This window comes from Falco rusticolus, chromosome 8 (genome assembly GCF_015220075.1).
Source record: "Falco rusticolus isolate bFalRus1 chromosome 8, bFalRus1.pri, whole genome shotgun sequence".
Taxonomy (NCBI): domain Eukaryota; kingdom Metazoa; phylum Chordata; class Aves; order Falconiformes; family Falconidae; genus Falco; species Falco rusticolus.
The window spans coordinates 54,206,012-54,232,462 of NC_051194.1; the positions used below are offsets into that span (position 1 = coordinate 54,206,012).

At 44.3% G+C, this 26,451-nt stretch overlaps 2 protein-coding genes across 47 annotated transcripts in view; both read left to right on the top strand.

Moving 5' to 3' along the window:
* Positions 1 to 16,952, top strand: part of MAP2 (microtubule associated protein 2) — a 235,633-nt gene extending 218,681 nt beyond the window's left edge. For 27 of the 43 annotated variants that reach the window (XM_037397661.1, XM_037397683.1, XM_037397677.1 and 24 more), the window contains 4 exons: positions 9,719 to 9,811; positions 11,369 to 11,450; positions 11,973 to 12,085; positions 12,782 to 16,952. In XM_037397661.1, coding sequence (XP_037253558.1) covers positions 9,719 to 9,811; positions 11,369 to 11,450; positions 11,973 to 12,085; positions 12,782 to 12,997 — 504 coding nt within the window. In that variant the 3' untranslated portion in view covers positions 12,998 to 16,952. The remainder of the gene's footprint in view (positions 1 to 9,718; positions 9,812 to 11,368; positions 11,451 to 11,972; positions 12,086 to 12,781) is intronic. The other 16 variants (XM_037397681.1, XM_037397687.1, XM_037397688.1 and 13 more) reach the window with 1 other exon arrangement.
* Positions 16,953 to 24,875: 7,923 nt separating this feature from the next.
* Positions 24,876 to 26,451, top strand: part of UNC80 (unc-80 homolog, NALCN channel complex subunit) — a 131,095-nt gene continuing 129,519 nt past the window's right edge. For all 4 annotated transcript variants that reach the window (XM_037398225.1, XM_037398227.1, XM_037398226.1 and 1 more), the window contains exons 1-2: positions 24,876 to 25,056; positions 26,387 to 26,435. In XM_037398225.1, coding sequence (XP_037254122.1) covers positions 24,965 to 25,056; positions 26,387 to 26,435 — 141 coding nt within the window. In that variant the 5' untranslated portion in view covers positions 24,876 to 24,964. The remainder of the gene's footprint in view (positions 25,057 to 26,386; positions 26,436 to 26,451) is intronic.

Sequence of the window (26,451 nt, forward strand, 5' to 3'; positions counted from 1 at the left end):
CCTAGTACAAGGTCTTTTCTTAGCTTGCAGCTGTCCTAGAGAAAGCAGCCACACTCTGAAACTGCCAGAGGCTAAGGTGCAGAACTGAAGAAGCAGGGGATGTTTGAATGCTAAATAAATCAAGAAATACAGTGCTTCAGCCTTGAATTTCATCAAAAGCTCATCAGACAGCAGACTGATTTTACTTCAGCTCTGACTTGCCAGCCACAGAAACAAAGAAAAGGAGAGAAATTGCTCCACCTGACAGGGGGAGGAGGGGAAAGAGCATGCTTCTAGGGGAAGAAGCAAGCTAACTTTGCACTGCATTAAGCTCCTGCTAGGAATAGATGGCTTGAGATGTTTTTAATTGGTATTCTGCAGTCTGGAGAGATGAGAGCTGCTCTGCTCTGTGATGCAGCCAGTAGGTGGTTGTCTGGTTTTCTCTTTATAGTAGAGTATGGTGAAATGTATCATTCTTGGCAAAGCTCAGAGGCGACTTGCTCATGGGTATGTCTGCTGGGCTTCAGATGGATTTTCGCACCGCATCAGCTGTGGAGGAAATGCTGTGCTTTCAAAAGTAACCCATTTGCATCTGTTATTTCTCAGACAGCCCAAGGGAAGCATGGGGGAACGGGGGGAAGGGGTTTTAAATCTGTTTCAGATGCCAAGACTGGGCTTTTTCTTCTCTGTTCAGATTATTTTTCTTCTTGAAATTCCATCTATGGATGTGGTTTGTACCATATTAGAGAACAAAAGTGCACTAATTGAATCTTTTTGTTACTGACCAGGCAGAATATTTAGAAAGCATCATAGGCCAGCAACCAAGGATAGATTTCTTTTAATTTAATCTGAAAATTTATATCTAAAATCTCAGCCGTGGGCAAGAACTTCAGTGGATGTGAATCAGCATAGCTTCATCGAAGTGAATGGAGCTGTACAGACTAGACTGCCATGCGAAAGGTTTAAACTACCAATAACTATAGTAACAGCCAGGCACCTTGTAAAGAAGTAAGATGACACATAGAAAAATGAAATGCCTAAGCCATATTGAAGAATGAAGTGTTCCTTGAAGGTTTTTAGGAAGATTAAGTACAAACTTTACCATCTTTCCTAAACTGTAGAAAATGAAGTGCAATAAGTCATGGGTCAGAAAGTCTGAATAAATTGATGACATCACTATTCAGTCCAGAAACTAAAAAAAGGTTGGCAAGGAGAATAGGCATCTGCATTAGATGATAAAACAGACTGGCACAAGGAAAGATAAGACATCTCAGAGCTGGGCAGAGGAGGAAGCTTGGATAAATATCTGTCACTGTCTTTGAACAATTTTTTATTAGCTTCAAAATCAATTTGGATGGCAGGAGAGATTCCCTCACAACACACACACACACACCCCCCTGCATCATCACAATTTACAACCCCATCTACAGAGAACAGTAGGCTCCTGAAGTGTTCCCTGCCTTGGCTGCAGCTTGCCACGATGCAGTCAGTGCAGAGACAGACAGGTCTGGTGGCGCACCAGAGCTGAGCACCTCCTGAGAGAACTGCAGGTCAAAAAGGAATTCAGGAAATTCCCCTTGAGATGGCGTCTTAAGCACTCCTCTCCCTCCTGTTTCACATGTCTTTGCACCACATTATGAACACTAATGACTGCCCAAAAATTAATCGGAAGTTCTAGGTTATATGCTATTGGTGCACTGGCTGATGAAGTATCCTGAGAGGTAGTGGAGAATATAGCCCAACAAAAAGCGCAGTCTGAGCTGTTGCTGGGTTCCATTCTGTCTCCCATCTCTTTCTGGTACGTTATGCGCTTCTTCTCCAATCCATTGTGATCTGCAGCATAGCTGAGCCAAAAACACTTTGGCCCAAGTTAAGAGAATGTCCCTGCTCAGGACAGCAATGAACATAAAGGAGCTTGTGAGGTTCCAGCTTTGGTGCTTTCCCTAGCCAGAGCCACAGGAGGCAGCTGTACAGGGAGATGTGGATTGACATAGTAACGTTGTTGTTAAAATACTTGGCTAATGAGAGACTGGGAGGCAATTGTTTCCACACTGTTAGCTGCATTCATTGGAATAAGTTTCTGCATTTACCAAGTCAACAGTTCACAACTGTAAGACAAATTCATCTCTGTCAGTCTCCTTTTGTTTTCCTTATACATTCCGGGTTTTGTGGATTTGCAAGACATTTCAAGGGATTTGTTCTAGACTGAAAATTAGAGACTAATTCATTCTTTTTTAATTGCAGATCTACAAATGCAAAGAGAAATTAGGAGTTTCGGGCACACCTTCAAAACTCTGTCATAGCACAAACCCCTCATTTTTAACCTTGAAATTCAGAGTTTTGGCTGATCGCTGTGGATTGTACAGAAATAACATCTTACAGCTCCTGTGTTCAGACTGCACTTATTTAATGGAAGGCTTGCCCGAGTACAGTCTGTACAGTTAAGCCTTGAATTATTCTGGATAAAAAGCAAGATCATCTTCCTGACTCATATTTTAGAAAAATGAAGCAATCGTTGCCAGGCTCTAGCAAGTTTCAGAAACTTTCTTTGAGGAAAGAGGTTGGTTTGGTAGAAATGAGCAGGAAACTAGGACTTTCCATTCAGATCTAACATTCACTTTCTGTGTGGCTGGGACAAAGTAACATCACTGCTCTGCCTCAACCACCTGTAAAATGCACATCATTTTACAAAACTTGCTCATTGAGGGCAAACTGTGAACCATGACTGAGAGAGTCACAAGCTGTCTGATGGGGCTCTAGCCAGTAACAAAGCTTCCACTGACTACAGTAGCCATAAACCAACACTTTTCCCTCTTTTGAAGGCAGTTGGCAGCAGTGCACTGATTGCTGCCAGTCAGATGAGAGTGTGTTCGATCTGTCTACCTAGAGTTGAAGGTATCACTTTGTGAAGGATTCAGTATCTTTCCATCAACTACAGTGGCAGCTTAAGTGACCGGTTCCAACTCTTAGCTGCCTAATGTTAGAGAAGACAAATCCCAGCTGTGACATACCATACTTTGTTGGTGTCCTATTAATAGCAAGGGGAGAAGCTGATTATTTTTTTTTTTTTCTGGAGTAGATTGAAATTGCCAGGACATAAGTTCCTAGAAAGTCTGAGTCATCCCAGGAGCAAGTTCAGCAGAGGAGGCTTTTTCACCTGTGCTCTAACTCGTCTACATTTTGAGAAATAAAATGGGGAAGGTTGTTCTTTTGGAAAAAAAAAAAAACATTCAGGCAATATATAATCTGGTTTAGAGGTGTTTGGTCATATAGTCGTGTTGTCTTTCATGGAAATGTGAGAGCAAGAGTTTATTTTGCTATATGGGAAAGGGCAGGAAGGAAAGGGTAAAAATATCAGGTTTTATCTGGAAATTTGGATTTGAACAATAAAAAGAGATGCTAAGGGACACATCTGCTGAGCTTTGGGAAAGCCAGCTTGTACGAAGAGATACATACAAGTTTATTTTTTTTTAACTTGAACTGAACAACCTACTTTTCTCCATTATGCTAAAGAAAATCCAGACATAGTGACTCAAAACTCATCCTTTCTTAAAGGTTAGGCAACTGATTTGAAAACTATGAGAGCTGACGCTCAGCATTTGATACTTGAAACTACTTGTACTCTTTCCATGAGTGGGGACTGTTGCCTTTAAAATTTAAGTATCAAACTCTGTAGTTACGTAAAATCTGTTTTGTTGGGTTTTTGTTTAAGGGACTACTAAAACAAGGACCACCCTGTATTTTAGATGGATTAATTGAGCTCCTAGGATCTTTTTGATTTCTTTTAACATTCTTTTGATTGGCTCCCCAGATGTAGTAAGGAGTATGATTACAGAGCACGTGTTACAGTTCATCTGACATGGATCTTGTACTTCCCCGAGCTGTCTGTTCAAATCAGTTGTTGTTTCTTGACTGTAAACTCTTTGGCATGGAAAATGGTCATTTTGCTTTGTATTTCCCAGCACAATTATGCAAAACCTCTCAGTGTTTTTTTATAGGCCTTTTCTCCCTTTATCGGTAGGGACATGCCTAGTTCAGTATGGCCACCTTATTAATTAGGTGAATGCACTGATTTCAAGTAGGTAGAAAGAAGCTTGTAAGTCAGCCATCGTTGCACTGTCCCATGCAAGTATTAGACATGGCTGATTGCAAGACACCTCTTTGATTTTACTCATACTTTCCACTGAAAGCAGTTGTTTCTAATTGTTTCACAGTTTAGCTGTTCAGGCTGAAATACTACGTGCTGTGTCTGTCTCTGGGTACGTTTTTAAGAGTCAGAAATGAACCAATCTTGTTCCCCTTTTACGAGGAGCAAGAGGAGGATGATACGTTATTTTGTCTATGCTATGTCCAGTGCAGCCTTTTCTTTTGAATCTCACTAGCTTGTAGGCTGGCAGCTTCACCAGTGTTATGTATCCAGTAATTTTAGGAGTGCAAAGGCTGAACATGGTTGCAAGCTCTGTTTGTAGATGTGGAAAGTCTGAGGCACAGTCTTTCTCTTCAAGGACTTTGCTAAGCCAAATAAATACCCTTCCCCCTCCCTTTCCTCTACCTGGAGCCTCTGCCAGGAGCATGAAAACTGTAGTATCATTTGTCCTTGGCAGCATATAGATTTGGAAGCACTTAGAATTGCTTCTTGATTCTAATCAGGTTTTAACCTTAACCTTGCTTCCAATGCAAGACCAGTTCTTGTCTCATTCAATCCCTGTGTTAACCAGCAGACCGAACACTGAAATAATGTCTAGTTCCTGGGACGTAGCTCTGTCAAATTACTATGATGCTGTGGTAAGCAGGAGGAACCTGCCCTTTTTGATAAGTCGTTAGGAGTCTGGGAGCTTTTCCCAATATCACAGCCCCACAGCATGTTTGAACTGCAAGCTGTGCCAAGCTAGAGTATTTTGAAACACTTCAGACACAGTGTTTGTGGTAGAGCTTCTCAGAGGCCATAATTGCAAGGCAGGGAGAACATAAATCATCAGCATCTTGGAAAATAAATTCAGAGCCTGTAATTTCATCAGCATCACAATATTTGTTCTTCAAGTATCTTTGTTTTGGTGTGTACCAGTGTCATACACCATGGGGAGGAAGCTGTTTACGGATTCTGTGCCCAGATGCTGGTAAGTTAGGGGCTTTCCCTCTTGTGACAAGTAGCTGAACTAAATGATTCTATGCACCCATGGAACATATTTTTTTCTTTCATAAGCAGTTTTCAGTTATTGATGTCTTTAGCAGTGAGGCACAACTGAACTAAATTCTCTTGCATTTCTCTGCCTTTCTGCTCATCAAGAACCTAGCAGTGCAGTACCGACAGAGGAGGGCCTGCCTGAGGTCATGTCAGCCAGCTAAACCCCAAAACATCCCCTCTGGTCTAGTGTAGATGTTGCCCTTGGACCACAGCCCTTTCCTGTTTAGATTGCCAGTCAGGCCAGAAGGGAATTAGTTTACCCTGATGAGTGCAGATCAATATATTCTTCATCTAAATTAACTGTGGGGAAAAATACCTTCAACACTTGGTTTCCTAGCAGACTACTCGTAAATGCCCTGAATCTCCCAGTACTTTTACAGATAGCATTCAAACGGCACAGAAGGTATTGGAGCACAGTGTCTGATTCCTGCTGGGGATTACCTAGAAGTACTGTGAGTCAGTGAGGCTGTGGCCCTGGGCTTCAGTTTTGGACTAGTCACCAGAGGACAGAGTGGGGAGAGGGTCTTGTCAGACTTTCAGAGCTTCAGAGAGAAGCCAGTTTTTCCTTGGGCAATGTGGTTTTCTGGAATAAACCCAGCATTGTCTGTAACGCTTAGTTTCTCCACTGTGGTTTCACTTCATAAAGCTGAGGAACCTCAGCTTGGTCATGATCAAATTACTGACTTCCAGGCCCTATCCAGCATACCTGGGCAAACCAGTGCTGGATCAGAAGAGAATGTACCCATTTCAGACTGGCAAATCAGCACAAGTGTTACGAGGGACTGTCAGGACATCATCTTGTTGGGATGTTTAGTGAGTGTGAAGAGAAAGCTCACTAAAGGGACTAAAATGTTCCCTTTCTTGAGTGAGAGTATGAACAGGCTTGATCATTCATTTAATGCACAGCACAACTGAAGTGCATATATGTACATCCCTACAACACCTCCACCCCCGTATAAGATGTACATACACATTCAGGAACACTGAGACCTTCCTGGTGAGTCATGGTGTTCATGCTGTCTCTAGTGCAGGCAGCTGCATCATCTAATTCCTTTCATCAAGTGCCATCATAAAAGTTTATAATTTTCTTGTTGTAGCTCTGTTCCCTTGGGAGGCAGCTCCAGAGACTCCCAGCTCTGGTAATTACAAATTTCCCTCTAGGTTCCAGCTTCAAATAATTCACAGTCAGTTTACACTCTTTGTTTGCAAGCCAAAGTTTCTCTTTAGCCTAAATAGTTCCTGTCCCTCTCTGGTACTCTCTCTCTCATGTTTACAGACCGATTTCTCAAAAGAAACAAAGCTCATGCAGTCACGCTGTCTGGCTGGCAGTCTCAGCCTTCCTCAACTCATTTGTAACTTGTTGGCTGATTTCAACCAGTGCTGGCAAGGGAGCAGTGGTTAGAAACACAGGTGGTCCCTCCAAGTTGGGTGATACTTTTTGACTGGATACAAAACAGAGACTCAGCATAACACAGTCATTGGTGTAAAGGCAGCGGTAACTCAGCCCTCCTCCACAATCAGAGACAACAAACAGCTGATGGGTTGTGCATGGGCTTCTGTTCGCCGGGTCTAGCAGACCTGGGAGAAAGCTTAGGAGATACTGCTGGCGAGAGGGGATCACTGAAGAATATAGGGTGGAGGGATTAAGCAGTTTAAAGCCTTCAACTATAGGAAACAAGACGCCATTAGTTTGTGGAACGTTTAGTTATAGAGGGCAGTCATGATTTCAGTATGTGCAGGGATATTGATATATTCCAGGAAAGTGAGAAACAGATCATCAGGGAAAACCTGGATCACTGTAGCTCCTCCCTTGCCAGATGATCAGCACAACACATCCATATCACTCAGCTCACTTCAGCCCTCAGCATAGGACATAAATGATACATAGGTCTCCTGCTGGCCCCTCTACACAGGGGCACATTTCACCAAGTGAGACAGAGTATAATTGACATGATTGGTCCTTTACATGTCTGCTAGCCAGGTCCATAGGCCGTGAGACTCATAAATTGTCAGACTTCTGGGTGCAAATCAACCTTTAGGCACTTGATCAAAGGCACCCTCTCAACTTATCACCTTGCTTTGGCTTCATTTTAAGCTACAGGCCCCCAGTGCACAGCACTGAGGTCTTGCCATGACCCCTAAGTTAGCATTTTCAGAGCAGATGCTTCCCTGTGGCCATTGCTAAGAGGTACTGCTGATCCATTGCTGAGAGATGTGCTCAGAAAGTGCTAGGAAGGTTTTCTGTTTTGCCCAGTTGTGTCTGGCCTGAAGCTGTCCGAGAGCCAGATCTGACTGCACATCTGACATGTGTTTCTGTAACTGATGTGACACCTGTCTTCTATAGTACCGCGTTACATTTTTAAAGGAATAGTATATTTGGAGAAAGCACAAGCATAAAACTCCAAAGGCATTTGCATACAATGTTTCAGTGTACGTTGGTTTACTTGAAAGGATTAAGCAGATAGGAGGGAGAAAGACAGAAATTGGTTTGCCTGCAGAAGATGCCTTTCTGAAGGTGACCTACAAGTTGTGGGATTTTCTGGCGCTGTTATCACCCTTATTGCTGAGCATGCCATCACCACAGATCTTTAACAATTAAAGCAAGAGAACACTTTAACATCCTAATGGTTCGAATGCTTTAGCAGTTATGTTATATGTAATGAGGGGGACCCATGAAACAGCTTGCTGTGAAGGAATTCTTCACATTAGCTGCAAAGTGTGATCCTCTGAAAGTTTCTTCTTGGAGTTTACTGGACTTAAGTCAAGGGTGTCCTCCAGATGCTCAGTGCCTGAGGATTTGACTCGTTACCTAAATGTGATGTTATGCCCACTGCAGGAGCCAAAAGCTGCAAAATCTGATATCCCTGTAAGGGGGCAAATAGTCTTTTCCTAGTTTGGAGAGGTCAAGCACAGAGAGGGAGTGTCTCAGATTTATTAGGGAGCTTGGGGCAGTTTGGGGACCTGAAGCCAGGAAGCAGAAACTGCACAAAATTGTTCTTCCTCCCACTGACTGCTTCAGCTGGTTTGCAGCTGCTTTGTGTTCCTGGAGTGGTAAGAAGCTGCAATAAGGTGCTCCAGTGTATTTTTCCCTCTCTTTTATCTCAATGTTGTTTTGTTGCTGTAGGTTTACTTACAGCCAACAGGACTGTTCTAAGTCATATGTCAGTGAATCTCATTTAGCAAAATTAATAGATAGTGCCCAAAATTCTGTGGCTTTCTGTACAGGAAAGAGTGTATATTCATATTAATAATATAGAGATAAATAAAATCCAACATAACATTTGAATAGACTTCATATTTACCTAGAGAAAGAATATGTTGCACAGGTGGCACTCTGAGTAACTAAAAGCTTCTAGTGCAAAGAAGGCTCTGGTGCAGCCTCAGCCAGAAACACCTTCTCACACACCTGAAAAGCCTAATACTGGTGAGGACAGTCCCCTGCCCTTGTGCAGAAAGAAGTCTGGAAGTGGTGTCACTCAGGTGTGTACCCTACACCCAGTTGTCCCTGCCTGCTGGTAATGGCCATCCAGCAGCACATCAATCCCTGGGAGGGTAATTACTGGTGGCACCTGAGTTCTGCCAGGTGGAGGAACTGCTGTGACATGAGGGTCAAGATCAAGGTCAAGCATGGGATAATGTGGCCTGCCCTTTGTGGAGTGCACCTCCAGGCACTGCCATATGCCTGCAGTGCACCTGTGGCTATGGTAACACAGAAAAAATGTGGGCTTCCGGCATCTGTAAGGGAGACCGGTGCCATCAAGGGAAGGTCAGGTACTTGTTCTGCCAGAAACAAAGAGCACAGGAGAGAAACACAGTGCCGCTAGCACCAGAAAGTTGTAACCAATTTTATGGCCAGCAACAGAAATCAAGAAGCAGTGATTGCAGCTGTACGTTTCCAGATGCTGTTGTTTTCTGCATTGCTCTTTAGTAGATGACAGTAAAGAGAGTGAGCAGTAGAGAGCTCTGGTTTCAGTTTAATTAATTTTATCAGTCCCCTTTCACAGGACACTCTGAGGTCTGTTGTATGTATGTAGCCACTGCTACGACTGTATGGCAAGGAGGGGCGAAATACCTCTGGATTTGAACCCATGCCTGAGCTGGCTGGATCTGGGTTTTCTGCATCAAAGGCTGGAGGTGCTGAGCTGTGGGAAGGAGGGTTTACATCTTTACCTTGTGGCCAGTTCAGCAGAAACACTGGTCATTGCTCAAGAGAACTTAGGACAGGCTGTCCAAGGACTATTTCCAGTCCAGAGAAGCAAAGAATTCTTTGAGTTTTTCAGGGAAAAGGCACCTTTCATATCTCTCATCATGAAAACTTTCCCCTTTATATTTCACCGCCACTTCATGAGATAGAAAAAGAGAAGCATGGTGTATTTACATAGGCTGTGTTAATATACCAAGCATAGAGAGTCACGTGGTTTACTTTCTCACATTTCAATACAAGTGTCAGATGAAGTAATCACAGCAGGAGGTAAAATTACCCCGGCTTCCTCGTCCTGCAGCCTGATGGAATGTGTGTACAGTATATAGTAAGTTACCTCCGATTCCTTTTAGGTTAGGATTTTAAACAAGAAGATTGATTTTAGCGATATTCAATCCCGGTGTGGTTCCAGAGATAACATCAAACATTCTGCAGGGGGAGGAAATGTAAGTAGTACAGACACCCTGTGAACAGGCATCTCCACTGTGGTGACCCACCTTGCACAGCCAGACCCCTCTGTCTCCCTTCCTTTCAGCACTATTTTCCTTCTTGCTATTGTTTCACATGTGAGTCTGGTCTGGTAGTCGTGTGAGCCCTGTGTATGCAGTGGTGGCCTCCTGATCTTTCTCCATAGAGCACAACACATTTCCAAAACTTGGACAGGAAAAGAAAATGAGAAAAGAAGGGTTATCTCTAAGTGCCCAAAGGTGCCAACAGTAAAAGTCCAGTGTGAGCCAAAACGGTTCAGTGCCTTTCATGGGAGTGGCCCAAGGAAGTAATTTCCAGGAAGAAACTGCAGCTCACAGTGAGACTCCAGCCTTGTACCTGGGTATCTTCCAGTGCATCTGTCCTTCCTAAGCTAACCTTGCAGTTACATGTATTCATCAGAGAGGAAGAAGAAAAATAAAACATAAGGACAAAGAAAGCTCAGAGAGAGGGTGTGAGCAGCCAGCATGCTGAGTGCTAATGTTAATGTCACAGCATTATTCCAGTATAACAAACTGAGGTTGCTCAGGGTTTGGCCAGATGCCCATTAGTTCCAGCGGTCATGCCGGAACAGCTGAAGGTGGTGGCTATGACAACCCTGACAGAAATGATCTCCTGTTCAGGTGGGAGAGCTGATGGCATGGGCATGTCTGATCCAAACAGATTCAGCACAGCCACCGGTGCTGGCTTAAGTCATTGCTGGTGATGTGAGCAAACCAGTGGCTTTGCAGTCATTCTGAAGCTCCTGTCTGGCTTGCAGAGGCTGCAGCTTCTCAAGACCAGTGAACACAGTCACTGTGATTGTGGGCTGCATATGGGAGCACGATAAGGTGAGATTGTTGCTCTGTGGCTGTTCTAAAGTGGGGCTCACCACAGTCATAGTAATGTGGCCGGCAGCAGAGGAAGGGAGGGTGCCTGTGCTGCTGCCTGGCTGAGCAGAGTGGTGCCACTGCTCTCCTGTGAGCACCACCGAGCCGAGCGGCTGGCTGAATACCAGCCAGCTCAGGTACAGCTGCGGGAGTCACATCTGTAGATTCATCAGACTCTCAACAGCAGATTAACATGAAATGCATACCATATTTAGATGCAGAAAGATATGGAACAGATGGTAGAAGAAAAATAAACAGCCACTGAAATATTCCTAGTTGCCAGGATGCACGTTCAAGAGCAGAAGCAAATGGAATGAGCCCTGATACATGCAGGGCTTTAGAGCCTCCACCCTGAGAGAAGGCTGAGAAACATTTTAGAAAGAACCCACAAGCTGATCTTCTTTGTCCTCCTCTTTGTTTTGCTAATAGTAAAGCTTAACCCAGCTCTGTCATTTCCCTAGGCGGGAAGGAAGCTTGCTGTATTAATGTAGGTGTTTGCTCCTTTGTGGCATGGTCTGTTTTCTACTAACCATCTCTCCTTTTCCAGTGGTTTGTAGAGGCTTGGGCTCTCCCTCTGCAGGGTTTGGCTTTTTTGTTTATTTTATTATTTTCATTCCTGTAATTCATGTGTGTGTGTGCTTTTGACAGGTACAAATTGTAACCAAGAAGATTGACTTGAGTCATGTGACTTCCAAGTGTGGCTCACTCAAGAACATCCACCACAAGCCAGGTATTGTAGGAATTTCTGGGAGGCAAAACAAAGCAAAGACCTAATCCTGTTATGTAAAGGAGAAATCATGGACAATAGTATTCTCTTTTATAGTCTAAGAGAAAGTAAATACACTTTGTTAATAAAAGTAATATTCTTAACTCTACTTAACTACATATATAAAGACATAAAGGTATGGGACCACCTAGTTCAGAGAGGAGATAAAAATATAATGCGGAAGGATGCTACTGTGGCATAATGTTAGTTTGATAAGATACTGAAATGCAGGCTGAAGTTAGCAAAATACTTAAGCATGTGCTTAAATGCCATGAAAATCTGTAGGGCAGCAGCATATGCTTACAGTTTGAATCTGTGTTGTAGATTTTACATTCTACTGAACAGGCAGCATGGTTTTCTGTGCTTCTCTAAAACCATTAGATCTCAACTAAAAGGGAAGTAATGTGAGTGCATCCATGTGCATCAAGTCAGACTTTCTCCTGAACAATTCCAGCCTCTTAATCTGTATTTCCTTTTTCTGTGTAGGAGGTGGGCGTGTGAAAATTGAAAGCGTGAAACTGGATTTCAAAGAAAAAGCTCAGGCTAAAGTTGGTTCACTGGAAAATGCCCACCATGTACCTGGCGGTGGTAATGTCAAGGTAAGGGGACAGCTATCAGAGAAAAAGACTACCACTGCGCCCCTGGCCCAGTGAGGTTATGAGAGCTGTGAATTCAGTGATGGCTCTGAATTGAGTAGGAAACATCTGTTTGATCTCCTTCAAGCACACTCACATGATATTTGTTCCCTTTGGAATTTGGAAGGACCAATCTCACATCCATTTCTAAGCTGAGAGTGAATTTTAAAGTGAAACCTCCCGTAGTTTGTGCACGGGCTTTCCCCCTAAAGGTAAACCTTGTTTGGGACCATTGTACAGCATAGGTATGATCTAGCAAGTTTGTAATGGGGGTATCCCAGAGGATCAGGACTACTTTGTGAAACAGAAGGAAAATATCTTGAAAGTAAGATCACTCCCACAAATATAAGAAAATACAGATTTCAGAAACAAATTCAATGCCCATAAAATATCTGTTAAATTCATACAGCTAGGAACAATGGTACTACTCCTTAAAGCATCCATCAGAGCCAGAAATAGAAAAGAGAATGTGACGTAGTAAGCCAGCATATATAAAACAAGGTGCCAAAATCTTCAGCTTCAGTTATTCTAAGGAGTAAAAAAGCTTCAATCCTTCTAAAGAGTTCTTAAAAATAAACAAAATAAGACCTAAATGATGATCTATAATAAGATAATTTGGTGAATACATAATGTGTTAAATTCTTTGCTTTCCTGGAGCAGATTGACAGCCAGAAGCTAAACTTCAGAGAGCACGCTAAAGCCCGTGTTGATCACGGGGCTGAGATCATCACGCAGTCACCAGGCAGGTCCAGCGTGGCTTCACCACGCAGACTCAGCAACGTCTCATCCTCTGGAAGCATCAACCTGCTTGAATCACCCCAGCTTGCTACCCTCGCTGAAGATGTCACGGCAGCCCTTGCTAAGCAGGGCTTATGAATTTGCTCATTTCGCGTTGTATGAAGTAATAATATTTAGGCATGAGCTCTTGGCAGGAATGGGCTCAGAGCAGGTGTTACATTCATTCTTTACCATGTCTAAAACTAAGTCACATCCCAAGACTTGTAGTTACCATACAGTTAAATAAAAGGAAAAAAAAATAATTAAATAGATGCAGAAATTGGCCTGATCTCCATTTACAACAGGAAGACACTGGCTTTATATGGGTATACAACTGCAGTATGTTACATTGGACAATTATTGTTGCTCTGCTCTGTCTTGCATGGAGTACCGTACTATGATAAAATGCATTTTTACCTTTCATGTGCCTGAAGGCCATCCACCTCTTTCTGAAGAGCCTTGTTAATATCCCAAGTTGCTCATTTCACTGTTCTGTTGACAGATGGGGAAATAAAAAAAGAAAAGTTGCCCATTGTAAGTTATTACAGGTTAAATTAACAGTCTGCTTACCAGAAAGAAGGGCATATAGAGAAATTCAAGTTTTAAAAAAAAAAAAAAAGTGTTATTTTGTATAAATGAGTAGAACAAAAGTTGGGTTAAGTTATTAACATTTTTTTGGGCCTGGTTAATTATGTCAGTGTATAGCTGAAAAGCCAATAAATTATTTAACTAATAACTAAAAATAGTTGAAAACATTTGAACCATGCTTGGGGAAGTGATGTAAAAATGCTGTTGAAAGCAAGCACGTCCACCCCAACAGACTTGTGTCTGATTAGAAAGTTGGTTAAGCGGCTAGATTTGTGTACACACCACTGGTTTCACATCCTTTCCATCTGTTTGATACAGTATTATAGATATATATATTTCTCTGTGGCCATTTGTGATATACCCTCCTCATATACTTGAATATTCTACTTCTTTATTCACAGTATCTGTGTCTCTTGCACCCTTTGGTGTTGCAATTTTAGGTATGTAAAAGTAGATGTTAGCAGGGGTTTTTTTCCCTATTCATAAGAATACATTTAAAAAAGAGGAAAATTTTAGCATGAAGTTGCTTTCTGTAACAACTAAAAGCCGTGACCCTGTTTTAGTGCCAGATGCAAGTCTCTTCTGTGATGCTAGAAAAAGGATTCCTTCCCTCTTCCCTTCCCTCCCTTTCTTCACAAAGCTATGATTTTTGTGGGGTCCAGACGTTTGTAAAAGGGTCTCCAAAGATGGCAGAGTTTGGATTATGGATTTTTTAACAATCCACAATAGTTTGGTTCTGGATTTTTTTTCTTTATTTCCTGTTTGTTTGGTTTTTTAAACTCCCATAGTTAACAGTGAATGTTAGATTTATTTATTTTTTTCTTTTGCTAAAGTTGAAACACAGAAAAAAAGTATTCAGATGTTGTTTCCACTCCTTTAAGTGATGTCTCATGTATACACTCAGGCACTCAGAAAACAGTGATAAACATAACAGAGATGCCTGTAAATTATAGTACGTGAATAAATAAAATGCGCTCCCTAGACTGGGTTGCCATAGCGATTCATCGATAGGTAGGCATCTTAAAATCTGAGCTGAGCAAAGTGGGATTATATCGACTATAAAAAGTATAAGAAAAAGTGTGCATAAAAGATAAAAGGCAGAGATATATAAACAACTGATCTAACGGAGTTACCTGTGAGAACTGCAACACTATTGTATGGACACTAAGAGAACACTGCAGGTAATATGGTAGTATTACTCATCAGCGGATAATAATCTGCTGATACTATATGTACAGTAGACATTATGAAATGACCAGTTTACATTCTTGCAGATTGTTTGATCTTTTCCTTTTGAAATCTCTTGACTAAACGTTGCACTGTCAGTTGAGCTATACTTGATACATGTATTAGGTTAACATTGTGTGTTGGAAGCTTTTGATCTGTTCTTTTTCCTTCCTAATGTGTGTGTGTGTGTTGGGGTTTGATCTGAAAAGACTCCTAGAGAAGATTTTTATGTCTGTGGAGAGGTATTCTAATAATTAATAGCACAGGATTCCCTGTCATTAAATTCAGGTAGTGAATGTACAGTTACTAGACAGTAAATACTCAGTGGACCAAAGGGGGATTTTGGCTAAGCTTTCACAGCAGTACAAAGAAGAACAAAATGGTTACATCTCTAAAAATGTTACTGAAGATGAAGTCCTAACAGCCTCACACACAACATTTCAGCTCTGCAAAAAGCTTTTTCACACTATAAAGTACCTAATACTGTTTGTAAGTCGGTTGTTATATACAAAGGACAGTGAGTTTAGAACCATGCTAAGTGCATCTGGAGGATTCTGATTTCTGCCTTCTATTTGTTATACTTTTGCTTAGAGTAATCCTAAGAATTCACATGGAAACAGCGTCAAGTGAGGTGCATTAAAAGCCTCTTCCCATTTTTCTCTTCTGAAAAATAACAGACAGAAAGAAAAAACAACAGTATTTATATCATGTTGCTCTGAACATGCTATCAATTAATATAAATTAGCCTTGCAGTGCTTCTTATTTTATGCCTTTTGCCAATGTGGGAGAGGGCCTGCGGTACTACTGAACCTCAGCTTCTCTGAGGCTGAACACCAGCTAGTGACAACAGTGTTAACTTGAGACTCAATTTTTTTTTTTATTCTGCTTTTAAAACTGACATGATGTACTCGTACTCTAGGAAATGAAGCTTAGTTAATCCACCTATGAGTCCAAAATTAGAGTGGTGTAACACACAGAGTCATTGATTTCATGCGTTAAAATGAGCTTTCTTGTCTTGACTCAAGCAAAGACCTTTGTAATCATAATCATCCTTCCATAGAAAGAATCCTAGAACGATGTGGAGTTAGATGGAAAGAAATCAAGAGTTTTGTGCTATCAAATAATAATTTAAAAAAAAAAAACAAGTTACATGACTCTATATGTTCACTGAAAAATGTCATATTAATCTTAACTTCTCAAGAAGAGTGTTGGTTTTAAAAACAATGGTTTTGTAAATATGTAATGCCCACTAAAGAAGATAGAGCCAGCTTCCTGGAAACTGCATCCGTTGTGTTTCTTTTCCACAGGCATGTTGAGCCAGCAGGTATGTTGGGTGCCTGAGACCCAACTCTGTAACAAAGCAGAGATAATCCAGACAAAAGGAATAGTGAAACCTTAGCTAGGGGAGAGCCCCAAATCAATAATCCATCAGGTTGTAGGGACAAAAGAAAAAGTGCTTCTGCCCCATCTGCAGAGTTCTGTTTCTATGTAACTATAAGCAGAAAGAAATCAAAGTTGAGCAAACCTCTGTCCAGCAACAATAAAAGAAAAACTAATACTGATGAGGGAAATTGTGTGCCCACAAGGGCTATTATATTTTCACTGTACAGCAGTAAATGGTATTACCCATTCAACACTCTGCTAAGGTACAGTAGTAACCTCATCATGACTGCTTACAAATCTAAGTGTGCCTATATACACGACCCAAAGGGAGTCGAAAGGCAGCCTGTGTGGACTACCACATGTGAGCAGAAGGTTTTTCTGTGCTGGACCAAATACCGTTTGAAACCCAAGTACAAATGGCCCTTCAAAGGCAAATGCCTTGAAGAGTAGATCATGTTTGCTATGAAAATCAACGCAGGTAGATTTCTAGCCTAGGTGTGTGTCGAGTTCACTCGCTAGTCAGATTGCTAAAGCAACTCCCTCTGCAACTCCAGCAATTCCCACTGCAGGAAGGTAAATTAGTTTCACACTTGGAAAAGTCAAGCGTGTAAAAGCCACTTCAACTTTAGCAAAGAGAAAAAGCCAACAAATAAACATGCTGTATGCTGGGATGTTAAGAAATACAGTCTGCTGTTACAAACCTGTGTTTTTTCTGATAATTCTAGAGCCTGTTACCATAAAAGAGGCATTTCTTGAATGGCTGGTGGTAGGTAGTTCATGTTTTTCAATCCGATTTGCAATTGTATTTGTTGCTGTATAGTGATTGTTTTGCAAAATAAAATCGCTTGTCATCTAACCACTTGTGTCTGTTTCCACTGTTTGTGACACAGCTCCTGCTACATTCAACCTCTGCGCGTCACTGCCCAGTGCGGAAAAACGTGTGATCCACCTGCTGGTAGTCAGTCTCGCCAGAAGCCAGGGCGGATGAAGTCGTATTTCTCAGCTAGTCCCCGTTACTTCTTGCCAAAAGAACCCGGTTTTACAGCTAGCGTCCTCTCTGGGCGGTACTATTTCCCTGCTTTGTGTGAATAGGTTACCGCGGCCTTGCCCCCCGGGGTGCCAGCCCGGAGGCGAGGCTGAGCAGCACCCCGCACTGAGGCGATGCGCCCGCCGGGCAGGGGGTGCCCACCGCAGCGCCCGCCTCCCGCCCTCCTCGGCGCTCCCCCGGCTGCCTCGGCGCGGGGGCGTGCGAGGGCCTCGCCGACGGCCGCAGCCGCCCCTCCGGCGCCAGCGGGGGCTCGGCACGCGGTTGGGCCGCGGCTCCGCCGCCTTTCCCGCTCGGCTGAGCCGCGGGGCAGCCTGCCCGCCTGCCGGGAGCCGCTACCCGCCCCCCGGCGCCGCTACCCGCCCCCCGGCGCGACCCCCGCCGCGGGACTGGCGGCCACCCCGCTGCCCGGCACGGCGCGCGCGGCTAACGGCTGCCTCGCGCACGCAGCGGGGCGCGCGCGCTCCGGCGGGCTGTGAGTGGCCGCGAGGCCGCTAACGGTCGCTGAGCGGCCGGCGGCTCGGGGCGTGAGGGAGCGCGCGCCGCGCGGCCTCCCCTCGCAGCGGCAGGGGGCGGCCCCGGCCGGCCGCGGGGCGCTGGGCCCGGCCGGCAGCGGCAGAGGGGCGCCGCGGGGCCGGCTCCCCGCAGCGGAGCAAAGGTAACGGGAGCCGTGGGGGATGAGCCCCTGGGACCGCCCCGAAAAGTAACGGGGAAACGGCCCGAGGTCTGGGGTGCTGCTTGAAGGAGTTGGTTGGTTTGGATCCGTTGGCGGGTGCTTAAGCCCCTCCCGTAGCTCGGGTCAGGGAGAAGCATAGTCCGTGTTGCAGGTGGAATGAAGAAATATTCCAGAAAGTGTCTGTGTGCTGGCCCGAGCCCCCCGAGCGGACCGGGTGCTCCCTCGGCCTTGTGAGGGGCTGTGCTGAGGGGAAACGCCTCCCCCAGGCTTTCCCGCCCTTGCGCTGCCAGCTCTGGGCCTGCTTAAGCAAGGCTGCTTCTGGTGCCCCCCGCTCTGGTGCCTGCCCCGGGGGGGGTGTGTGTCTCTGTGTGTGTGTGTGCAAGCCTGCGCCATGCAGCTGGAGGTGCAATGACACAGGTAAAATGAGCTTCAGTATCAGCTGCTGTGTGAGCTCTGCAGGGTTGGGTAGCGGCTAAGTGGGGACTTGCTAAGAGAAGAAGAATCCTCTGAGCATGGCTGGTAGCCTGAGCAGTAGGAGGGAGGTAAACTGAGTACGCTGCCTTAAGTACCCTAGTCCCTGAGAAAGCTGGACTTTTCATGTAGTGCTGCAATATTCATAAATAAATACAGTCTAACTACCTGGAGGAATAATTAAGTGCTGTTAATTATCCATTAGAAGCACCCTCCTAAGGGTGCTTAGGCACAAGGCAGAACTAATGTATCATCTGCTAAAAGGGAAAGGATTAAGAGGTTGATAACAAAAGGATAAATCCTGATTTAAGCATCCGCAGCTAGAGCAATGGTTGAGGACAGCTCGTAAGAACCTGTTTTCTACTTGCAAACTGAATGAAGAGTGGATGCGATTTCTATGATCATTGTGTCTTACTAGCAACATGTGGTAGGTAATGTATTTTATAATTTGCTAGCAGATTGTGATGTTGGAGCACTGAGGTGAGTACAAGCTGTGAATAAAATCCTGGTTAACTACAGTGTTACTGAAAGCGAGGGAAGCCCAGGAATCCAGCTACAATGTTTGCTAGATGTAGAGAGGACCTGTTCACCCCGTGCCTATCACAGCTCATGGGGTTTTCCTTGCATTGTATAGGAAAATGATAGAAAATCCAGGTGAGTCAGTGACATGGATCAGATCAGAGTGGCAGGCAGAAGGCCTAACACCTACAGGTGTGTGGCCATGTGGAAGTCTGATGCTTTGAAGGTAAAAGACAGTGTGGCCCTGATGGAGGGGCTACCAAATCTGACTTGTGTGAGTGCCCTTGTTCTGGAAGGAGAAGCATGTGGTAGAGGCAGTTCTCAGCTCTCTGCAGAGTAACAGAGAGGAAGACATGTTTGGTAGCTCAGTAGAACAAGAGTTCCACACTTTCTTCTCCAGGAATAAGGTGAAAAATGTGTTTGGGTGTGGTGAGGTTTGGGGGGAGGTGGTTTGTTGTCCTTCAAAGTAAAAGTTTTGCAGCTACCATCAAAGCAGTCACATCCCAGAGCTTGGAAAGTCCTGATGCAAGGGGTGGTATGATACCCTGACACTGAAGGCTGGATTTTTCCCTCCAGTCTTGTCCAGAGAATGACACCCTCCCCCCCATCCCCCACCCCCCATGTCATCTCTAGGATTTTGTTTCTCTCCCTGCCTTATCTAATTAGAGCACAACCTGCACTTGTTATGTATGTAATTGCGATTAAATGGCTCTGTGAATATGATTTGTTGCTTGAACATTATGCAAAGGCAATAACTTGCTGTGCTGACTGTGGAGGATTTGTTTCTGCTCTGTTCGAAATAGGATTCTCAGATGCATGAGTGCTGTGCCATTCCCACTGACTTCAGCTAAATGTGGCCCAAGGATTAAATATCTGATTGTCCTTACAGAATCTGATCCAGCTAGACTAGAGCCTGCTCTTGCCCAAATTCATGTAGCAATATGAGAAAACCTGGTAGTTTTAAGAGTTCATTTATCCTTGTTTCTGAATGTATAGTTGTGCTTGAGAAGGGTTGACAAGAAGAGCTGTGAAAGCGACTTCTGAAGAACCTCAGTTGAAATGTTTTCATGCTGAATTAAAAATGCTTAAAGAAAAAAACAACTTTCCTATGTTTCTTTAATTTTCACAAAACACCTGGGAATGAGAGATTCAGGCCTTTGTTTTAACCCACCCCATACGTCTACCTTGTGTAGCTCATGACGGTGCAAAGAGGATGTATACAGTTGCTATGGCAAAACAGCAGCCTTTGACCCACTCTACACTGATGTAAATGACAGTGCACACTGTACTGCTAACGAAACAGCCCTCTGTGCTCGCTGTCTGCTGATGCTCTTGCTGTGTTCTACTGTAGTTACTTAACAAGGTCCAAAGACTTGCTAGAAAGAGAAGTGGATAGATGAAGGAATAACTTGCTTCTCCTTGACAGACCCGTATTAGAAAGGGTAAAATGAGTCGCACCCATCAGTTACTGACTTTCTGTGACTGGCTGTCCCAAGAGAGAAGGGGTCTTCAGCATGGGTCCTTTCAGCCAATGATAAAAGCCTGCTGGCAGCTTATGGAGGACTAAGCTCAGCAGTGTGGCAAACAATTGTGTTTGTTCTCTGCTCTGGGGTGTACTGTTAGGACCTGTTTACGGCTTTGCTCTTGGAAAGGTGGCTGCACAACAGAATGGCTCGAGGTACTCCTGAGAGTTTGGATTATGGCTCTTTTTGCACAAAGAGAATAACAGATACATTAAAAGGTATGAATACTTAGGAGTGTGTTTGGCAGGGTGGGGGCTGGGGACTTGGAGAGCATCAGCATAGAAACAACTGTGTAGCTTGAAGTTCCCTGCTCTGGGCACTTCTGTGTAGGGTGGAGGCTTCATGCTGAGGTTCTGCTCAGTGTTCCTGCTCTGTGGCATGCTGTCAGCTTTGTTTCTGGATCAAGACTGAATCCTACTGTGATGGATGTGTAAACATGACTGTGTGATGAGTAAAGTGGTGATCAAGCAGAATCAAGTGATCTGGGGGGATGTCAGACTGATGCTACCTATAGTAAAAGAAGAAATGGAAAAATAGTGTCGTGGGCATCTTTTGTGCCCAAGCAGTTGGGTGGGCTGGAATTGCTGGAGTAGAGCAGAGCCTAATGATGCCATCTCTGCTCTTCCCCATGCCTGCTTCCTGAAAGCAGTTACTCCTCACACTAGCCTTGATCTCTTTGCAGGCAGGCAGACCTGTGTTTCTGTGCCAGCCCAAGGTGCCAGTGTAGCCTAGTAAACAGAGCACAGGTTTTTCAGGACACCTTGTTGTTGTCCTACTATAATGACCTCCCTGAAGGGTTTGCTTCCTCTCTAACCCCACTGTAAGGGAAAGCTGGGGGGACTGATCTGGAGTATTTTCTCTTTGCAGTACCCACTGCAGTGTTAGTATTTATGTACAGTCAAATGCTGACTGCAAATCTGAAAGCAGAAGTTCAGTATAGAGATAAGTAAAATCTTCCAGGCTGTAAAGCTCCTCCTTCTCCTACACATGCAATTCCCAAGTTGTGAGCTGTTTCACTTCTATAACTTACATCGGTACAGATCACTTCAGCTTTGTATTCCCTTTGTGGTGGGTGGGTGTTGTCTCCAAAATGAAGGAAGAACAAAATTGATCTCTAGCCGCTAACTAATATAAACCACCTTTGCTGCCTCCTGGGTTTAGTGCTGGTCACAGCCAGGCTGGATTGGAGAATCTGAACCTTTGTGACTGCAGGTCTTATGACAGTGCGGGCTGCTGGCAATCTTTTTGCTTTCTGATTTATTTTGCGTCAGAAGTTCTGTAACTTCAAACCTCTGTACAGAGGGATTTAGGTGTCTTTTATGGCTGTGTGTTGTGGAGAGCAATACCCTGGACTCACAATGGCAAATTTGACTAGAACTGCAATTTGCAGTTAGGTTTTCAATTACTACAAAGTAGTAGCTATGCCGTTTCCTCTCAGTGTCTGTTGGGCTACCTGAGCTCCACTTGCTAATGGCTGTGTGACAGAGCAAGGTGCTGGCTCTGCACAAAAAAAGAGTAAGAAAAATAATACTGTACTTCAAAACTCTTTGTTTCTCCTGAAGAATCCTTCAGGAATGTAACAGAAAGTAGGGGTACTAGTGTATTGTCCTGCTTTCTGCGTCGTAGTTGGCACTGACAAGTATGCAGCTAGTGTGCAGTTGCTTCATGCATGCTCTGCTCCTCCTGCTCTGACTGAAGGAGAGGGTATTTGGATTCCCTTTTGGAAGCTCGATGAAGTGCTGCTAGTGAGTTTCCAAACTCTGCTCTCTAGGACTGCCTCTGTTCAGGGGCAGCAATGACGTTTACCTGGGGAGGTTTGAAACCAATGCATGCCAATGTTTTCCTACTAAACTTGTTCTGGGTTTTTTTTGTGGAACTTTGTGTTCATGTTTTCATCCCTGTTTACCCATAAGCAGCTGCCTTGGACTGACCACACCAAGTGTCTCTGGTGTCCCTGTCAATCAGGAAAATTAATAGATTTTGGTTGTAGTCTGCAAGCAAGCTGCAGTGCTCTTTCACTCTTGTGGGAATAATAAGTTTAGGCTTAGAGCAGCAAACTGGAAGCTATTTTAAGTGACTGTTCTTGAATGCAGGAATAAGGAGAGATACTGGTTTAAGGAAGAAGGGGAAAAAAAAAAAAAAAGGGAAGAAAAAACCAACCAAAAAAACCCCGCAAACTAGATCTGAGCTGTGCTTACCAGTTACTGAGAGAATGCAAGTGTCTTAAATTCAGGCCAGTTCAATAACTAAAATGCCTGATGGCACTAATTTTGAGAGTAAGACTATACAAAGCTTAAAAGAACAGCCAGGTAAACCATCCCTACCCTGCAATCCTGATCTCTGGCTGAGCCTTAGTAATTCTTTTAACTGTAGTGAAGCTATGAGTTCTAGTTATTGTGAATGTCTTTTTTAACGGATCAGTTCAGTTAACTTATTTTCTTTAATTGCAAATAGCATTGAATCTTTCTTTGGTCCTCATACTTCTCTTGCAAGAAGAGCATTTCTCCTGCTTGGTAATTACTAAAACTCCAAATAAAATTAGACTTCAGATTTGTTATTAACTGAAGTTATGCTTTATTCAATGATTTCATAACACATTACAGGACTGGAAAAAACAATTTTTTAAAAATACATTTATCACTCCTACTGCATTGTGTTTCTGTCTGACTCTCAAGAGGCATGCTGGTGGGAATTAAAACTCAAATTTGCTCTCCAAACAAGAAGACTTTGTATAAAAACTCCTGGACACATTCAGGAGTTGTGGAGTAGTTAAACTTCTTTTAATATGTACCTTGCACTTAGAAGCAATTTGTTTTAACGATCTTCTCTCTGTAGTTAGTTCTTATAATCTTGATTTCTGAAATCTTACTTTTTCCTGTCTGATCTCACTTAATTGAAGGAAAGAAAATAGTAATTAAAAACTTTCCTGAGCAAGCGAATCTTGTGAGTAAAGGCCTTACTTCTGTGCACTAGCAGAAAAAGTTACTGCTAGAAAAAAACCCAACCACACAAGACAAACAAAACCAACTGGTTTAGCATTTCAGCACTCAGGTTGATTAGTGATTTTAATCATTTAAAACTTCTTAGTTGCAAACATGTTGCTTAGTTTTTGTTTAACAGATTGGCTTCTAATTAACTGTCTTAATACTCCTTTTGAGCAAGAGGAGGATTTTAGCAAAATGTAGACCACATAGATTCCTGTTCTCCGTGAGTGGAGTTGAAGATCAACCTATGTCACTGCAAGGAAGTGTTGGGTTGGGCACCAGAAAAAAAAAAAACATTATCCCAAGTGGGAGTAAATGCAGATCATGAAAGTATTAGCACTGGGTTCTCAGAAAACCTGTTTCTCAAAGTGCCCATAGGAAAGGAAATACAGGTGTTGATCAGTTCAGCTCTAGTTCAAGGAAGGAATGACCTTGGTGAGTCTTTAAGTGCCCAATATTGAGTAGGAAGGTTGAAAGACAGAAAGAAATATGGCCTTGGCTTGTTGGAGCATCTCTCTTTAAACTTGCAATCGTTTTATATAAGCAATGGAATATCGTTTTTGGGGGTTTTTTTTGTGTGAAAAATTAACTGATAAGGGTGGACTTGCATTGCGTTTTCATTTTATTCTATTAATTATTTGTAGTAGTAGATGATCTTGTGATATCCTTAGGTATTTAAGGTGAGCTAGTCTAACAGTGACAGAGAAATATTTCCAGCAAACTTGACTCAAATATATATTCCTATTAGTCAAATCAGTCTGGTGCCTAGTTGGAAACACAAATCTGCTTTGACACTGGCCACCCTCCCCACCTGTTTGTCTCGACTCTTCGTAAGAAAAAAACGTGGAATAACTACCCGAAACTTCCCCTGCTCCTACCCCCAGCCTTCGCCTGCTTCCTTTCTCCCCACTCTTGAGACGAACGAGTATCTCCCCGTTTAACAGCCCTGCTCCGTGCTGTACCGGGCGCCGGGGGGGCTCCTGCCTTTGCAGACCCCGGCCTTACAAACCTCAGGTGAGTCCCCGCCACCAGCACCTGGAAAACCCTCCTCGGTCCCACCCCGCGGCGGCTGGCGGGGGTGGGGGGGGGCGCAGCTCGGCCAGACCCCACCCGGCCCGCAGGAGCAGCCCCTTCGACCTCTCCCGGCCCGTGCGGTTCTCGGCTGCCCCCCGCATCCCCCTCCCGCCGCGGGGCTGTGGCGGTTTCGCAACTTTCCGCCGGTGGGGCGGGGGCGCAGCGGGCCTGTTGCTCGGGGCCGGGGAGGGCGGGGGCGGCCCGGGGCGGGCGGGGCGGGGGGGGGCCGGGGTCCACCGCCCCCCCCCCCGCCCCGCCCGCCCCGGGCCGCCCCCGCCCTCCCCTGTCACCGCCTGCCGGCGCGGCTGGCGGTGCTGGGAGCTGTCCACAGAGGGAGGTGCTGAAGGCAGGGAGGAAGCAGAGGGACGCGGACATCTTCGCTCCCCTAATTTCCTCCCTGCCTTCTTGCAGCCATTTTGCACCAGCAAAGCTGAAGGGAGGTGTGAGGGGGCGGGGGGGGGTAGGCTGCAGAGGATGAAGGGAAGAGGGTAAAAGAGTTACGGAGAGGCAGCCATGGGAGAGCCCGACCGGGGTGTCTGCTAAGACTGGCTCGCAGCGGCAGCTGTCATCAGCATCATGGTGAAAAGGAAAAGCTCAGAGGGACAGGAGCAGGAGAGCGGCCGTGGCATCCCTCTACCCATCCAGACCTTCCTATGGAGGCAAACCAGGTGAGAGCAGCAAGCCCTGGGTACTTGGGATGCAGCTGCAACAGGGCAGTGGAAGTGGGGAGGGGGGGCGGTGGGCCAGCTGCTGCCCAGTGGCAGGGAGGAAGTGGTTATCGCAGCTGCAACATGAAGGCTTGAAACAAGCTCTTCTCTTTGCACTCAATATAGAGCTATCTGTGTGCGTTGGGGATGGGGGAAGGACTGGAGGCAGCTTAACCTAGTGGCAGTCCCAGGCAGCTTCTTGATTTGACTTTAAAACATCCATGTGTATATGTATCTGTGCAGCTTTCCCCTCCTCCCTGTCCCGTACATCCCCCCCCCCCCACTTTTAAGAGGACTCCTGGAGCTTTGGCACCAGAAGCAGCATCCCTCTGCGCTGCACCAGACTGGGAGGTTTGCTTGTGTCTGTAATTGCAGCCGTTCTGGAAGTGTAATCTATGCTTTGAGAGGTCAGCATGCAAACAGATACGTCCCAGTCTCACCTTATTTCATTGGATTGCAGACTAATGATGTGTGAGGGGCAGGCTGAATGTGTGGCTGAGGTTTCATGTTCCTTGTGAATCCTGTCTATCTCCTGTCTCAACAGCATCCTAAACTGAAAACATTGCAGTAGGGGGGGTGGGGGGGTGGGGGGGCAGGTTGGAAGGTTTGAAGGTTGTGGCTCTCATTTAAGGCCTCAGTCACAAACCCCCTTTATTCCACAGTTTCAATGTCCTCAAACAAAACAAAACAAAACACACCACCCCCCAAAAACCACAAACCAGTAATGCTGCAATAAGGTGACCTGATTATTTTTTTTAATATTTAACTCTGATCCCATTATGGAGGGGAATGACAGTAGAGGGTGGGTATTCTCTACTTACAGGGTACAGGCCTGCGTTTCATCATAAGCCTTCCACATCGGCAGTTATGTAGGAAAATACTTAATACAAAACTGGCAAATGGCTTAAATCTGGCTTAAAATAGAGGCAAGGCAAATTTCAGTAATATTTAACACATTTTAAACAGAATGTATTGAAAATCTTTCACTGAGGTAAAATGGCTGAAAACTGTCTGATGGAAGATTTTATCCATGGGGAACAGGACTTTTCTTAAGGGTGGATTAACTAACTTTTGGCATATCAATGTGGGTACTTATGTCTTCTAGAGAAGATAACAGCATTTTGTCAGATGTCAACAGGTATCTGAACATTGTTTTGGCCTTATGTCTCCCTTTATGTTAAGTTTCTCAGCCTTTTGTCAACCTTCTGACATGAGAAAAATCCTAAAAATGAATATGCAAAATCCATGCTTGAAGTAGTGGATCTCTAACACTTTTTCTCCCTTCCTTCAGTGCATTTTTAAGACCTAAACTGGGGAAACAATATGAAGCTTCCTGTGTGGTATGTACATGTCTCT